At 38.2% G+C, this 16691-nt stretch overlaps 1 protein-coding gene across 1 annotated transcript; it reads right to left on the bottom strand.

Annotated features, from left to right (window-relative positions):
- Positions 1–2159: 2159 nt before the first annotated feature.
- Positions 2160–16286, bottom strand: miga1 (mitoguardin 1). Its single transcript, XM_084732493.1, has 15 exons — positions 16180–16286; positions 12243–12414; positions 11153–11271; positions 10631–10763; positions 10299–10435; positions 8624–8744; positions 7932–8032; positions 5617–5726; positions 5243–5315; positions 4979–5065; positions 4804–4902; positions 4528–4662; positions 4034–4087; positions 3774–3890; positions 2160–3376 (listed from the first exon to the last, which is right to left on the bottom strand). The coding sequence occupies exons 1-15, from the start codon at positions 16276–16278 to the stop codon at positions 3158–3160; spliced, it is 1776 nt and encodes a 591-aa protein (XP_084588619.1). The 5' UTR covers positions 16279–16286; the 3' UTR covers positions 2160–3157.
- Between the last annotated feature and the right edge of the window lie 405 nt (positions 16287–16691).

Here is a 16691-nt window from a genome sequence, read left to right as displayed (position 1 = left end):
TAATATTTGATACTAGCCTTATTTATCTTTGCATCCTGGTAAGTCTGACAGTGACTGTATATCGATTCTTTAGACAACTGGTGTATGAATCTGCATGCCATGCAAACCTGTTGTCAGACGTTAGCAATGTGCTCAAACGTTAGGTCAAAACGGTGAAATACATGAATTTTTTTTTTGTCTTTAAATTTCTGTCGTGGTGTGAATCTGCCCTCACGTGCAGTGCAAATCTCTTATTGAAACGCTGCTGCCTTTACTTTTCGCTCACAGTGTTGGAGGATGCTGCAAGCTTAGGTCATAGAATCAGGCCCTGTCGTAGTTTGTCCCCAAAAGGAGGAATCCTTTGAGTCAATCCCACTGCTGAACGTAGACCGTTCAAGAGCTCCAGTGATAAGGTAAAACAGCAACGCAATGAAATTTGAATTCTGTGATTGCAAAGTGTTGGTCAGATACATGTTTTTTCAGCTTGGATTGACTGTTCTGTTTTTACCATGATGCCATAGTGTATTTAGAGTTGTGTGGTTTTATCGCTTCAATGCCTTCATCAGTAATCTTTCAGTCAATAGGAATGTGCTTTAGAAAGTTGGATGAGGACAGGAACTATGTACTTTCAATTATATGCACTTTTATTGGCAGTAAATTTGGGGTTATCACTTTTTTGTAGTTAAAGGGTCACCTGCTGTTTGTTTGAGGCTGTTCACTCTGTACATGTGAGATGCTCAGTGTTTCAACACAGAGTTCGTGGGGGTGTAGAAGACAAAACAAGGAGCATGCCTTAGAGGTAAAAAAGGTTTCATGTACTGTGTATGTTATCAAATATTGGGTTTTGTTTTTTTTGAACCAACTGTTCTGACTTTTGAAATGTTGCCATGTTCATTAATAAAGTTGTAACAAATAAACTGGATTAACTTGACTTATTTCAAACTGTGGAGAACTTGAGTTAAAAACAAGAATACAACAATCCAACATTATCAGTCCTTTATTAATTTATACACAGACATAAGGTGAACTCACAAATGTAAAAATCTTCCCTGTATGTTGCCAAAATCCAAAAAGATCCACCTTTAGTCCATCTTAAAACGATACTGTCAGGGCCATGTACGATGAAATGTTTTGCTCTAATTTTTCTTAATGTTATGGGGGACAAAATACTCAGTTCTTATCCGTTCAAAACATCTAAAAATTAATCAGGCTTCAGCAGTCTAAATTAAACAAGTCAGTCTTTCACGTTTGCGCTGTGTTCCCATCACCACAGCAGTTCTGTAAGGAGACAGTTCCTTTTATTTATTTATTAACCTCTTGTCTGCAAACACAAATAGCTCAGCAAGTTACTAGAGCCCACTGTGACATTTTAAATATTCTTGACAATAAAGTCGGATACATTCACATTTAAAGAAGCTGAAACTAGCTGCCATTATAGCAACTCTGACATCTGCTGCCTCATTAGTTTCAACTGAAGTACAATACAAACGTACACGGAGGACTGAAAATTTCCCTCATCACATAATTAAGTCACTTCAAGATTTCAAGGTACATGGAGACCCAGGGTAGGGATGCATGATACCATTGTTACAGGCTGGTAAGACGAGTATGTCTGCAGGGCAGAAGTCCAAAATAGATAGCAAAATGTTTTTGCAGATTCAAGACTGCTCAATGTCTGTCATGTGAGGAGGAGCCAAATTGCATTCCTTCAACACAACATTTAATTACTGATCTTAAGAGCCATGATCCCGATTATTGGAACTTATTTGGAAGAACAAAGAGAAACAGAATTTATCAGTAGTCGTTTTTCTTATTTTATCCAGTGAATGTGTACATTTTGTCTGCATCTGCCACTGGACATCACAATAAGAGTAGACATAATTCTGTTACTCCCACTAAAGGAGAGACCTGATCTCTGCAGTCAGGTAGAATGTGTGTACGTTGTATCAGCAAACATGAGTTGCAAAATATCATGCATCCCTTTCATTGGGGTAATATTTATAAGATAAACCTTTAAAAATGTGAACCTCTCTTATGAGGAACAGCCTGTTCGAAGGTGCTCCTGACAACCACCTCTAAATATTTCTATAGCATTTTGAAATGAACATATTTATTCCTCAGTAACTGCTCTGCTCAAAGCTTCCACGTTGTGCATGTTCTGTACATGGCAGTGAGCGATCAGCAGAGCAGACATTTTAATACATTGTAGTATTTTTCAAACCTCACAGGCAATGAAAAAGACTTTAGACTGACATTCAGTGATGAACACAAGGCTTGAATATGTGTATTAATTAATAAGGCTCCTTGCGTATTGTTGCTATCATGGAAAACTGGGTGGCACAAGTAGTCCAACAGCTGCGGGATTATGCAACAGTGGTGTGTAATCTTTTATTTCCTGTGGCTGATGCTGTGCTGGGATTAAGGGCCAAATATTACATGAAGGTTTGTAAGCCCTGGTGCCAAAAAACATTTTCCAAGTGTGACCCGTTTGTGTCGTCCAGTCAAGACATTTCTCAAACTTTATCTGTTTATAACAAAAACACAAAGTACATTAAATGGTTTTGCATTGCTGATGTTCTAATAAATATCTGATAGTCTATTATACAACATTGGTATTCATATGACTGCATGTTTCAAGCTGATCACAAATCTACTGATGCGCACAGGTAAAACTACAAATTCTAAAAAATAAATCCTGCATCATTTAGCTGTATAGCAAAATAAATACTGTAAAATACCTTTTTTTCCCCTCACAGTCTGCTCTGAACAGCAATAAATATATCTTCTTAACACAATGTAATATCTACTGCAATAGAATTAATGCCAGTCTCACAGCAAGTTTAAATTACAAGTCTTATTGCTATGATATTTATAAACTAGTGTGCACTGCCATGGCACAGTGAGGAGGAGACAGGGAGAGGTGATAATGATCAAGTGTGTGAAGGCAGACAGCTGGTACAGTTTATACAGATCCTCAGATACACAGCGGTGAGAGCACACAGCATGATGGGAGATGTGAGGAGTGGATTTCAGACCTTTGAGAAATACTGTTTTACAGTTCTTTGTGGAAAATCAAGTCATTTCCGACCTACAGACAGTTTTCTTTGGTCCGACAGCTTGTGTGAACTCACCCTCAAATAAAAGTTTCTGTGTGTGCAGTGCTTGATGACCCCGGGTTTCACTGCACTTGAGCCTCCATCAGAGCGCTGGGAACCAGCTGTACCTGTGGGGGGTTGCAGCTGTTGACGGGACGCAGGGTGTCGGCTCCCAGGTAGGCCAGCAAGAGTTCAGAGCGCCGGTGCAGCAGGTGGAGCATGTCCTCTGCTAGACTCTCCACAGAGGAATAACGCACTTTGTCCAGGTCAAAAATGTCTTTCAGGAAGTGCAGCACCTGATCCTGAAGGAAAAAGATAATTTGTGGGAAAGCAGTTTAGGAGGGTACTTTACAGACACTTTTATAAAGTAACATTCTGAGATTCCCTCAAGACTTTGTAATTTACCATTATATTGTATGGCGATCAGTTTCTTCTTGGGGTTAGAAGCCAACAATTTTTGATGTGCTGCAACATTAAATTACGCTGCAAATTTGTTCAGTCAAAATGAAATCCATTTAATCCATTTCACACTGAAATCAGTGCATCTTATTTGGGTATAGTAGTAACTTAATAGGCATGAAAAAGGAAGTTTGCTGAAGCAGAAACATGAGTTCTGACACCAGCAAAAGTAAAGATCTCATTTAGAAGACAGTATCTACAGCTGCCATGTCATTAACCTGTTATTTTCTGGTGACTGACCTTGAAAAAGCAGCAGAAGTCATTCAAGGAGCTCTTGGGTCCCAGGAAGCCCCAGGCCAGAACGGGGCTGATCTGTTCGCACACGGCGTAGAAATGGGCGATGAAGCCATCAGGCACCTGAAACACACAGCAGAAGTTACTGAAGTGATAGAAAGCGAATACTTTATTCAGTTTTACTGAATAAAGTGCAGAACTGGTCTACTGTCCATTAACATTAGTCAATATATCAAAATATCAAAAACAGGCTGTTGGACTTTTACCTTCATGTGCTGTCTCTTCTGCTTCATCACTGACCAGCAGCTGGATGCCACTGCCTGTCAAATATATACAGATTAATCATCTGTCTAAACTTAAACGCACCAACTTAAAAAAAAAAAAAAAGAAAAAAGAAAAAGTACCTCAAAAAGATGTGGAAATCATCTACAGTTTTACCTCAATACCTTTTCATTTTATGCTTCATTTTCAAAATGACGCCTATGTGCACATAAACAATCATCATTATTGTCTGGACGGTTTAGTATTATTGTTCTGTAAAGTGTAAAGTGTTGCGTTTATTATTTCAAATTCTGAATAACAAGATAGTGTACTATAATCATTGAGTAGTAAAATATAAAGAATTTCATAATTATTAATGACAGTCACGTCTGATTCCTCTATCTGGTTGTCAGTGATGTACTGCTTACCAAAAGAAACTATTTATATTATCTATAGTATTTAAATTATATTTAAGTACTGTATGTGCATGTGTCCTCACCGTCTCCTTGAAGGAGCTGTTGAGCCAGCGGTTGTTGATCACATTCTGGATGGAGATCGGTGGATTCTCCAGGTCCTCGAATGAGTCCATCAGGATGAAGTCCAGCACGATGTCATAGAAGTTCAAGTGCTTCACCTGGTGAGAACAAGTTTAAGATGATCTCATTTTAAACAAGAAGAGGGGCTTGTCTGCTCGTGTCTGTACCATTCTGTGATCAAACAGTAGAGGTCAGACATTATACTGTGTCGTGGAGCAGTTGAATAATTTGTTTGTTACCCCTCGTGTTGCCAGCTCCACCTCTGTGTTCTCCCAGTGCTCCGTGTGCTCCAGGAAGGAAATCATCTCCTCAAACACTTCCTCGAATCTGTTCGGGTTCTGAAAACCAAATGACAACTGTTAGGCATGTGAAGAAGATGTATCATCTTCATACTAGTTCGATCTTCAGTTTTACCTTCTGTGCTTTAACAATAATGGAAGACAGTATTTTCTTTCCTGTGTCGGCCAGAAACATCCTGGTCGTTCTCTCGCACAAAATGAGCTGGAGAACAAAAAAACATATTTAACTGAAATTAATCATTTTCGGCGATGTTAACTTGTATTTTCTTCAACCCAGGAATCTGAATTTGTTCTAGGTTGCTTTTGCCATCTCAATATAACTAGTGTCCCTCTATTTATGTCACTATGATGTATTTTAATTCATAAAGTTATACTGTACCTGACATGCCTGTCGCACACAGTGTAACTTGGCCAGGAAATCTAGGTCCCCGAGACAGTCCAGCATCTCAGTCCTGATGATGAAAATCCAGAAAAAGACCAGATTAAATGTTGACAGAAAACTATGGCTATGGAAAATAAAATAAAATGTCAGTAGCTGCATTTCCATCAATGTATTTTTAAGCACATTTTAAAATATCACATTAGAACAGGTTGATGGAAACAAAAATGTTATGTAGTCTGACTTATTCAATCAAAATCTGCCTGACAATTAGATGGAAACACACCTATAAAAAGGCTGGAACTCCACACATCTTGTAGAACGTAGGTTCTCTTTATTTAATATATAATTCTATATATAATTTGTATAATTACCGCAGCACCCTGCAGGAGATCTTGCCATCCTCGGCCATCTGCAGCGCCTCCTCATAGAAAGGGTGATGACCCAGACCGAAAACAGTCCTGAGCTCTCTGTGCTCCGACAGCTGACACACAGACAGACAGCAGAGGCTATTATAGACTAAATAATAAAACTCTAATTAATAACAGACTGTAATTTAAGCTTTGAGCAGCACAAAAGTTACAAACATGCTTTTATCTACTAAGGAACATTGCCAGAATTTGACCCATGTTCATTTTAAACATACAGAAACTACTGAACATGCTTTTATTTCATCATGCCTCGACTACGTTATGGCCTAGTTTTTATTCTGTTTATGGGTTGTGCCATTTTTATTTTCTCATTCATCTCCATTTAGTCCTTTTATTGCTGTTTTTATGTTTTTCTATGTTGTGTTTTGTGTTCTTTGCTCGATATATGAAGCACTTTGTAACTTTGTTTTTAAGTGCTATATAAATAAAGATTATTGTGATCATTTCAATCCAGTTCCTGTCAGAGAGAATAAGTGTCTTTCCACTGGAAAAGAAAGTCATGCTTCTGATTCATAATGCAGCAGTATGTCCTACTGAGTCCTCCTATGACTCTTTAACATCCGTCTAAAAATAGATGCTCGAAAAGACTTATGTAGGCAAAAAAAGAAGAAGGAAAAAAAAAAAGAAATAAACATGCTTGTTAAGTTCATCTGTATTCTGATCAAGATGCTGGACATCAGGGTCAACTCGGTCTCAAAGGCTGAACATTGAGTTTCTGTCTAAAATAAGTGCAGGTTCATCGTGTCCTGGACTACACTGTTACTTCTTAAAATCACATCTGACCCATGTGCTTTTACAGTTATTAAACTGAGCCATTTTGATCAGTAAGAGGACGTAAGACTACGTGTCCATGTTGTGGTGGTGTGTGGAAGCAGTAGTGACCCAGCTGCAGAGTCACAGTGAGCTGTATGTTGTATACTGAAGAATGTTGATGTGACGGTCTATTTATAGTGACTCACTTAGTGTGAGTGACCCAGTTTGACTTCTATGAGCTCTTCCTGTTCAATGTTTACTGCTTTGTACATGTTAAACTGGTCTGAGGGGATAAATACTTTCCTTTAAAAGCTTTTATGACTTTTAAAATAAGATTTTACCTCACTGCAGGTGTTGGTCCAAGAAAGTTTAGTAGATTAACAGCTATTTAAATCGAATGATGTCTACTTTACATGGTAATACCCAATCCTGGCAGAGATGTGCAGCACCTTCAGCTTTCAGCAGGGGTGAGATAAATGCCTTTATTTATCTGAACATTTCGCCTTATTTCAAGGAATTTAGCTTTTAGCCTCAGTAAACAAATCAGTCATTCTTGACCATGAGTCTATTTTTGCAATATGTGGGTCAAGTCCACCAGCAGCAGTGGATTCACAGCTCGAGCCCCCTCAGTGACTTAATGAGTAAAGGAGATCAGCTGAGCACTGTAAATACCGGCTGGTGAGCTCACAGGAAGCCCAAAGTTATTTGAATCAAACTCCTGCTGTGAACAGGTCGTAGATTCGACCCTGCAGACTGTCGGAGATTTAGATGTCTGCCTGTTTCTCTTCTGCTGCCACTCAGGCGTTCACCTGTGGTAACAGTCTGATATATAGTTTCCATGTTTCACCTACATGATTATGATTACTTCTAACTGATAATCCAGATTATTTTGAGCTAATGAGATCAATCAACTGCTGGACCACAACTCATGTGTGCTGAGTTTGTCTTTATCATTTGTATTGTCACTGTCTTTTTAACCTTTGTACTGCACATTCCACTGTGATATGTATCTAAGTCTTCTTAACTTTGTATTATCCTGTGTGCCTTTTTATTGCTGTGTTGCCCTGGTCTGTAAAACATATAGTATATTAATGCAGTATGTAAGTTGGTTAAAGATAGATAAATATAATGGCTTTGTTATTGTAGAGCTACTTTTGTTTTAAGTTAGTTAGTTAAAAGAGTTTTTTCTAACTATTTTAAACTGGTCAGGTCAAAAGTTTTTTTTCTTTTTGGAGTTATAAATACATTACTTTAACAACGGCAATTTATAAATGGACTGTTAACTGAAAACATATTCTCAAATACTTGTGAAGAACACTTACTACTTCAGTATCTTCTCCATTTTCAATAACTCATAATTAAGTGAAGAAAATGCAAATTCAAAGAAATGCAGAAATGTATGAATTTCACTGTGCTGCAGGGTTCATTCCTCATTAGTTCAGGGTTATTATCTATGATCCATCATCCTTTGTTACATCCAGCATAATGGTGAGTGTATCTCTCACCTCAGCAGCAGACACGAAAGAGTCAGTCGAGGCGATGCTGATGCTGTCCCTCAGACAGGCGTCGTCCAGCTCCTCTCTGGCTAAAATGTCTGTCATCTTATCTGTGGTGGAAAATCACGGTAATGTCTTACATAATACTGCACTGTACAGGTGTACAATGGGGCTGTCAAAATTGGCCAATAATTATAGTTGCTTATTCCTTTAGAGGGCAAACCAAATACTGAACTAAAAGCTCATTTTGATCGATTTTAGATTTAATACTGAAATTGTGACCGCCCTTTTCTGTGTTGTGGGCAGTGCTACAGTGAGAAATAACAGTGTGCTTTCTGTCTGAGCAAATTCATTATTTTGATGTTATTCGATGGCTCACACAGACTGCAGAAAAATGTATCCGGAGGTTCCACAATTTTGCTGTCTGACCAAAACCAGAAGCATTTCCAAACGGAGATCACTCTCTCCATGGCTGAGTTCCCTCATCACTACCGCGCAGTTATTGTTGAATTATTCACTTGTTCACATTTCACTGTCAATCAATGAAAGCCACATTGTGTGACAGCACAACCCCCCCCTCCGGTTACAATTTTGTTATATAATAGAATTTTTAATATTTGTTGACAGCCCTGGTGTGCATACTATTATCCCCCGTGTTTATCATGGAAATTACATAATATTGTGTATAATCAGCGACTCACCCTGGCTGTTGCTGGATGAGGGTTCTGACATGCACAACACTCCTTCAAACTCCTCCTGGAGGCTGTAAGCTCTCTGCAGCAGAGACTTCAGCCTGTGGATGAACTCTGCACTGATCACATCCTGAACACAAAAACATACAAGTTCAACTACAAATAATGACTCACAAAACCATAATACCTTAATAACACACTACTTGAAGTGAAATGACCTGTAGAAAGTGAAAGTGCCAGCTGGTGGAAAGGTAAAAATTAATTAATTTTTTTCAAACCCTGTTTCACTCCAAACTATTTTCTTTTACTTGTTTCTTGAGAATCCCCCATCACTGGATTAATTTTAAGGAGGGCACACCTGAGCGGAGGATATCCTTCACAGCAGACTGAGCAGCAGGAGCCTGGATGTATGTTTGGGTGCCTGAGTATGACCATTTGACCTGCACTAATTCAAAACCCTTCTAACCAGGTTGGAGAGTCAACAAGTTAGCTGTTATACAATCCAAACTCTGTGACACTGGTGGGTTTTCAGAGTGTTGGTTATTCATATATGTGACCTATAGTGCAGTGTCTGTGGGCAGTATGTTCCTCTCTACCTTCCTCTGGTACAAAAGCAGAGAGTACACAGACAAGAGTAGAGAAAATGCTGGCAGGGCTTGACTCAATACACCAACTCTTTGGTTCCAGGCTGAGGTAGAAGCTGCCAGTATTTATTTATTTACAAGTTAAACTCTGCCTGAGCCAATCAGTGTGTCAGCATGTATTTCATTAGATAAGATCATGTCCAAACATCTTAAAAGCATTGCCTGGCTAACTCCTTCACTGTTTATGAATTACTGGTTTATATGACAGTATGCTAATAGTGTTAGTTTTGTTAATGACATAACTATGATGGCACATGTTTGTCAACAACCTTTTTCCCCGTAAGACAAGACGAGGACAAGATGACACAGACACTATTACACACTAACTGTGACTATATCGACATGCAATATTAACCTAAAATGCAGTTGAAATGTTTAAAATTTAAGCAAAATCTCTTTATTTTCACTGACAAAACAGAGAAGACAAAATATATCGTATCAAGATTACACCAGCAGCACACAATCAGCACAGTCAGAACTTCAAGTAACTGATATCAACTATTTTACAGAAAACAAGAGAAAGAAATGAGGCGATATTTTCATTACAATGAGGATATTAAACTGAATATCAGAAGGGAAGCAAAGTGGCCATAAAATAGCTGAATGTCACAAACCTGAGAAGGCTCACCACAAAGACAGCCAGTTCTTTTTAAGATTTATTAATTATAATTAATTATTATTATTATTAGTTTATTATTTTATTAACTAGCAAGGCAGTGATGTTACATTATTTATTTATGGTTTTAATCATATAATGAAAAGATAATATTTTATGTTAAATACATTTGACTAAAATGACAATAAATATTGGTTTTGGCTAGACTGACTGTTCAATACAATCTGATGACTGAAAAAGTTTTCATTGCCTAAAATAGTTTGACTAAGATAAGACTAAAATGCTCTGCGTTGACTTTGAGTAAAGTAAAACTGACCAAACAAAAGAGAATGAGCTTGACTCTGCGTGAAAAAAACAGACTAAATTTAAAAAGCTGCCAAAATAAGTGCTAGAATTTATATCTGAAATGTATTTCTATGTTCACCTCCATGCTCTGTTCAGCGATGGCGTCTCCAGCTCCAGTTTTGACAGATGCACAGCTGGCATCGTCTTCGCTCTGCCTGCTCCTGAATGTCAACGCTTGCTCCCACCGTCTTAGAGCCTCCTCGAACAAATCCATACCTGCAAACACAAACACAAACTCAGATTCTCCTAAAACAATCAATGACTCAAAAGCTTTGATTTGAAACAAAGCAACAAAAGCTGATTACAAATAATTCAAGCAGTATAACTGACTGAATACCATTATTTCAGCACATTTATAATGTGGTGCATTCTCTTTATTACGAACACAGTAAGGTGATGTAGTGTCTTTACCCATAAGGTACAGGTTTTCAGGTGTGGTGACAGGTAAGTTGACCACACTGCAAATGTCAGCTGTCCCCGGTCGGTCCCAACAGGTGGACTCATTTGCGCAGGTGCTGCTGCTGGAGGAGTTCATGCTTTTTACCTGCAAAGACACAACAGAAGGACACAGTTAACTTTCAAGCAGTGGGAGCAGCAACATGCAAACAACATGCAAACAACAACACAATCCAGTCCTTGTGCAATATTTGAACAAGAACTATATGCAATATTCAACACACACACACACACACACAGAACTTTTTATTTTATTATTGTATTGTCTTATCTTTTATCTTTATTATTATTGTCCTTTTACTACTTACTTGTTATTCTGTTACTTTTTTTTTTATTGGAGCATTCCAGCAAAACTTTTTCACACAACTGTACATGTATAACCAGTGTGACAATAAACATCCTGAATCTTTTGATATTTGGAATAAAAATATCTATCATCACAACACTCTTTTCATTAAAAATATTCCTTTGTCTTACCGAGGCCAGGCTCAGCAGGGACCCCGACAATTTTCTGTAGTCTCCTGCTGGGAGAACCAGACCAGAGGGGAAGCCACGGCTGGAGTTGAGGGTGAGGCTGATGTTTTGACTGGTATCATCTGGGGAGATAAAGAAGAGAGTTCAGAGATAATGTTTAAGAGAGAGGTCAGGATACAGCGATCACACTGCATGAGCATGTAGCAGGATTACATAATGGATAAGCTGCCTTTGCCAGTTTCATGACTGTAATACCACGATGGTGTTTGTAAATACAACAAAATTCACAGAAAAAGTTTCAGTTTTATTTGAGTCACTTCTAACTTTCTGGTTCACCTGCTGCTGAGAACTGGTTTATAGAAAGTTGAACTCAAACAGTTAAAGATTAAGTGTAAAGATTTCCTTTGGTTTGCTCACAATCAGGGAGCACAGGGAGCAGCAGGGACAAAGTTCTGTGCAAATGCAACAGACAAACACTGCAAACACAAGTGTCTCTTTAAGTTGCTGAGGCCACCAAGCAGTTAGGCCTTTCTGAATAATTTATTAATGCTGAAAGGGACATACAGGTTTTGGAGCAACATATGCTGCCATCCAGACAGTATCTTTTCAGAAAGAAAATTCAGCAAGACACATTCTGCATGTGTTGCAGCAGCGTGACTTCGTAGTAAAAGAGTTCAGGTACTAGACTGACCCGCCTGCAGTCCAGATCTGTCTCCCACTGAAAATGTGTGGTGCATTATGAGGCACAAAGTACACAACAAAGACCCCAGACTGAAGTCACACATCAAACAAGAATGATAAGGAATTTCACTTTCAAAACCTCAACAATTTGCTTATTTGACCCCATTTAAACATGCATTTCAGTTGAATTCTCTTTAGGCTGATAATCGGTGGCAAATCTTCCTAAGTAAGATTAAATGAGTTAAAGCATTTATCTGGAACCTGCTGTTAACAGTTCAAGATTAAACAGGAGCAGCCTGACGTGTCAGTCCGATTACATCACAAACCAGTGACTGGGCTAACATGCTAAATGGAGATCACAAGCCAGTGAGCTGCTGGTGGAGAGGGAAAAAATAACAATGCTGAGTTTTACCGTTCTCTGCCGAGGCTGGGGAGATAAACTCGAAGCCAGCCGGCTCCCACTGAGGTGAGTGAGTCTTCTTTCTGCCCTTCCTCCTCTGGAAGCGGCGTGCGAGGAAGAGGAGCGACACAGCACCAAAGGCAGTGGCTGCCACCAGCTTCTTGGTGCCTGTGCTGACACTCACCTGGAGGAAAGGTGGAAAGAGTTTCAAGTTAAATTAGGCCTGGGTGACAGAATCAGCAATTGACAAATAAATGTAAATATGCTTTGGAATATCCCTTATGTAATGTTAATAGTAATATTATGAGTGACACGGAAACAGCCAATCACATAACAGGTGTGTTGTTAGGCTGCATCATTGACATGTGACATGAATTTAACAAATTAAGTGGTTAAATTCTGAATTCAGTGGTTAAATTCAGCTTTTTTCTCCTGGTCTTTATTAAAAATAACTTATTAAAAATGATCAATATCAACTGAATGATACATTTTATTTTGATACTAGATAATATTAGACAACACAGGTCCATAGCATTGAGTACTGAACACTGTTGCACAGCTGATTTGTACAAAATCAAACATTAATCCATTAGCTGATTTTGTAAAATACACTTTATATTATCTAAATCAAACCCAGAGAGCCAAGTTCATTCAAGAGTTTGAGGAAAATTTTGGGCAATGTAGAAACTGGCCAGCTCAAGTAGTGTAAGAGACAAAATGCTGACAACAGAGTAGGGCTATACTGTGTCTTCTTTCTTTTCTTTTCTTTTCTTTTTTTTTTTTTTACATTTGAAGCTTCTATTGAGTTTTATGAATGACGTGTCAAATCTATCATATTTTATGAAATCATCAAAAAATCAAAAATCCTCAGATAAAATCCTGTTTGAATAAAGTCATTCACTCAATTAAATAAATGTGTCTTATTTATTAAATCAAATTTCTTCTTCTTTCAACTTTCTTTAATTAACATACTGTAACTCATCAGTTGTTAATGTCATCTATGGTGCTGTTCGATTGCTGCCAGGCTGCCCAGTTAATACACGTGTCTGCCTCATTTTGTGGGTGACTGCAGTGAAAACAGAATATTTTGTGGGTGAAAAAAACATGCTGAAAATTTTAATGACTACAACTATCTTTTTTCAATAAATTTTGACTTTTGGACTTTAAAACACTCTGGAGTTGGACTTCACAGCTACCTTCGATTAATTCCACAAATTTTACAATACTAATAACATTAGTCTAGCCTAATCTTTATTTGCAACGGTGCAGAAATACTGTATTTACACAGAATTTACTTTACGTGATGGAATATTGCCTGAGCAATATAGCTGAAAAACCTATAATGACGGTGAAGTTTCATATCGGTAGGTATAGATAATTATTGATTGCATAGGTTGTGACTGACAATATAGTGTGTACTCCAAGAAGTGGAAGCAGCTGAGGTGATAAAATGAGTAAATATCATAATATATTTGACCAAATACCTTGATATTGCAACAATATTGTAGGGATGATTATTGATGTTTTCACAGAATATTAATACAATGAGATTTTTGATAATAATAATCAGTAATATGGATATAATGTCTAAGTGTATAAAGGCAAATAGACCAAGTTCAGAAAATTACGTCACTTTACTGTATGCAGCCTTTAAAACCAGGAAAAGACAACACGTATGTCATATCACAATACACATAATCTATCACGATCCTAGTCTCATGTCACGATACAATATAATATTGCTATATTGCCTAGCCCTGTGTCACCATTATAATGAGGTTTCTAATCTTCCAACCATTTTGGTGCTGTTCAGCAACAGAGGCCGACTGAGGCATAGAAGCTAGTTATACATAAAGGACATTACTGAAGTCTAACAATGAATATCAGAGGTCAATGGAATACTATCCACTGTCAAAAATTGGATTTATCCTTGAAAATCTGTAGCCAAGTTTGTGGTGCCCTTTGAAGAGTGATGATGATTTGATGACCAAACAGCACAAATGATGGAAAAAAAGAGCAGAAGATAATGTATCAAGCACAACACTGAAAATAATACATTTCCTGCCTGGTGAGAGTTCATCTGAGGATGCATAACACAAAATGTACTGGATAGTGATGATGTAACAAACAGTGCTGAGAATCAGCTACCAGCCTGTCATTTAAATTTGAAAGAATCCATTTCAGATAGCGTGCATAGCCCCCTCTATCTATAGATAGAAACACTGAATGACGAGGGAGATTATCCACACAGCCACCACTGCTGCACAGTCCCTACAACTGCACGTTACATAAACACTGAATCTGGAGCTATGACAAAAGCCATAATATTGACTTTTTTGTAAAGGGACTAAATGGACTGGTATGATTCAATGGTGCAACAGGCCTGCAGTGTTTCCATGCTGTTTCTGTTCCTGCTTCTAAACACATGTCAGGCGTGCTCCAACTAGATATCAGATCTGCTACGTGACTCTGGCCACACACTCTCCACATGCACCGCTCGTAAACACTGTAAGATGATGGTCACTGTGAGGAAAATACTGGATCCTATCCAGGAAGATAACACCAGCAAAGACAAAACAACACCAACAAACAACAAAGATTTCACATCCAAAGGTGGAAGTAATTTCTTAAAATAAGTCCTGTTACAGAATTTGATGAGTTTTAGTGTTGTTCTTTTTGTGTATGCTTATGTCATTTTAATTTGTACAGGCTACCTGCTAAATTGTGTTAAGTTTCTACATTTTGCTGAAAAGCAGACAACTGTAAGGCCATTTGGAGTGAATGGTCTCAGACTAGAGCTGCAACGATCAGTCGATTAATGGATTAGATGATTGAAAAGAAGTTGCCAACTATTTTGTTTCAGTCGTTTTTCAGGCAAAAATGTCAAACATTTGCTTGTTTCAGCTTCTTAAATGTCAGAGTTTGCTGCTTTTCTCTGTCATTTATGATAGTAAATGAAGAATGTTTGGGCTTTGGACTGTTGATCACTTTGGGCTCTTGGAAATTGTGATGAGCATTTTTCACATTTTTTTGACATTATAGATAAACGATTAACTACTCAGTAATGAAAACAATTATTTTTAAAGCTTTTACTTTAGTAGATTTTCATACCAATATTTTAAAGTCTAGTTTGGCAAAAGAATCCATAAAGAAATATTACAATGAGAGTATGATGTTGAAGTGATTGCTTGCAAACTATGACTACAGTATTCACACCTAGCAGTACAGTCAGTATTCAAGCTCATGGAAGCCAGCCAGACCCTGGGTTTTGGCTGTCCTTTATATCACATTACCACTTTACACTCTCTCATCAGCAACAGAATCAAACTCAGTATTTTTCCATCATACAAAGTCGTTGGCTAAACTGCTCAGACAGGTACTAGTCCTGCACACATGTAAACAGGTGCAGCCTCTGCCTCTCCTAATGCTTAAAGGGAGCATTGTGAATGGAGGTGTGCCAAATTCAATTATATAAGACCATTAGACAACACAGTCTGGCACATGCAGATGCATTTCTGATCACACTGTGATTAATAAAGCACAAATATAGAAAAAAGAAATGCATGACCAGTTGCACTGGAAAGTTTTACTGAGCAGGTCAGTGTGTTTGTATTTCCTGTTCTACCAGCATGCGCATGGGGATTTTAGGAGCATGTGGCCACAGGACTGAGGGGTGACATTTTCCCTACTTCACACAACACTACAAGATAGCTAATAATTGCCCATATTTTCATCCAGGTATTTGTTTACACCGATTACGGGGCTAGGCAAATCAAATCAAAACAGCAACACAGCCAATGTTTGCATGACAGTTAAGAAAAAGGGAAAGAACCTGAATGTGCAGTCGTACCATCTACTTCGCCTCTTATGACTCACATAAAAAAAAAACAGTAAGAACTGCCAATAAGAAAGCTGTCAAACTCCCACCATTTCATCACACCCTCCTCACCTGTGCCAGAGAGCCACACACGGACAGCGGTAGGTCGACCATGCGCAGGGCAGCAGCCTTGACAGACAGCTGGGAGCTTGTGAGGGTCTCATGTGTCATTGTGGCGATCTATCCATGACGTGGGAACTCTCTTATCCTCATCGCCATTCTGCTGGAGCTGAGGAGGATGACAGGAGTGACAGACAGGCAAGGATTTAAGCTTGACAGCTCAGGAAGGGATATAATGACAATATTACATAAATACTCAGATACAGTATATGCAAGTAGTGAAGCATAATCTGATCGCGTAACATTTTTAAATTCATTTCCCAATTATTACTTGCATGAAAACTATCACAAGAGAGCTGACAGTGCAAATGCATGAGTCACTCACTAATCTACAGAACAGTCAACACACCACCAAACGTGTGAGAATATTTCAAACCTTACTTTACATTATATACATGCCTGAACAAAGTGGCCCAGCACTTAAGAAAATCAGAGACTTTATATTTGTGCAAACAAAGTATTGG

Source organism: Lutjanus erythropterus, chromosome 12 (assembly GCF_056507025.1).
Source record: "Lutjanus erythropterus isolate fLutEry1 chromosome 12, fLutEry1.hap2, whole genome shotgun sequence".
NCBI classification, from domain to species: Eukaryota; Metazoa; Chordata; class Actinopteri; order Lutjaniformes; family Lutjanidae; genus Lutjanus; species Lutjanus erythropterus.
This window is presented reverse-complemented; position numbering and strand designations above follow the sequence as displayed.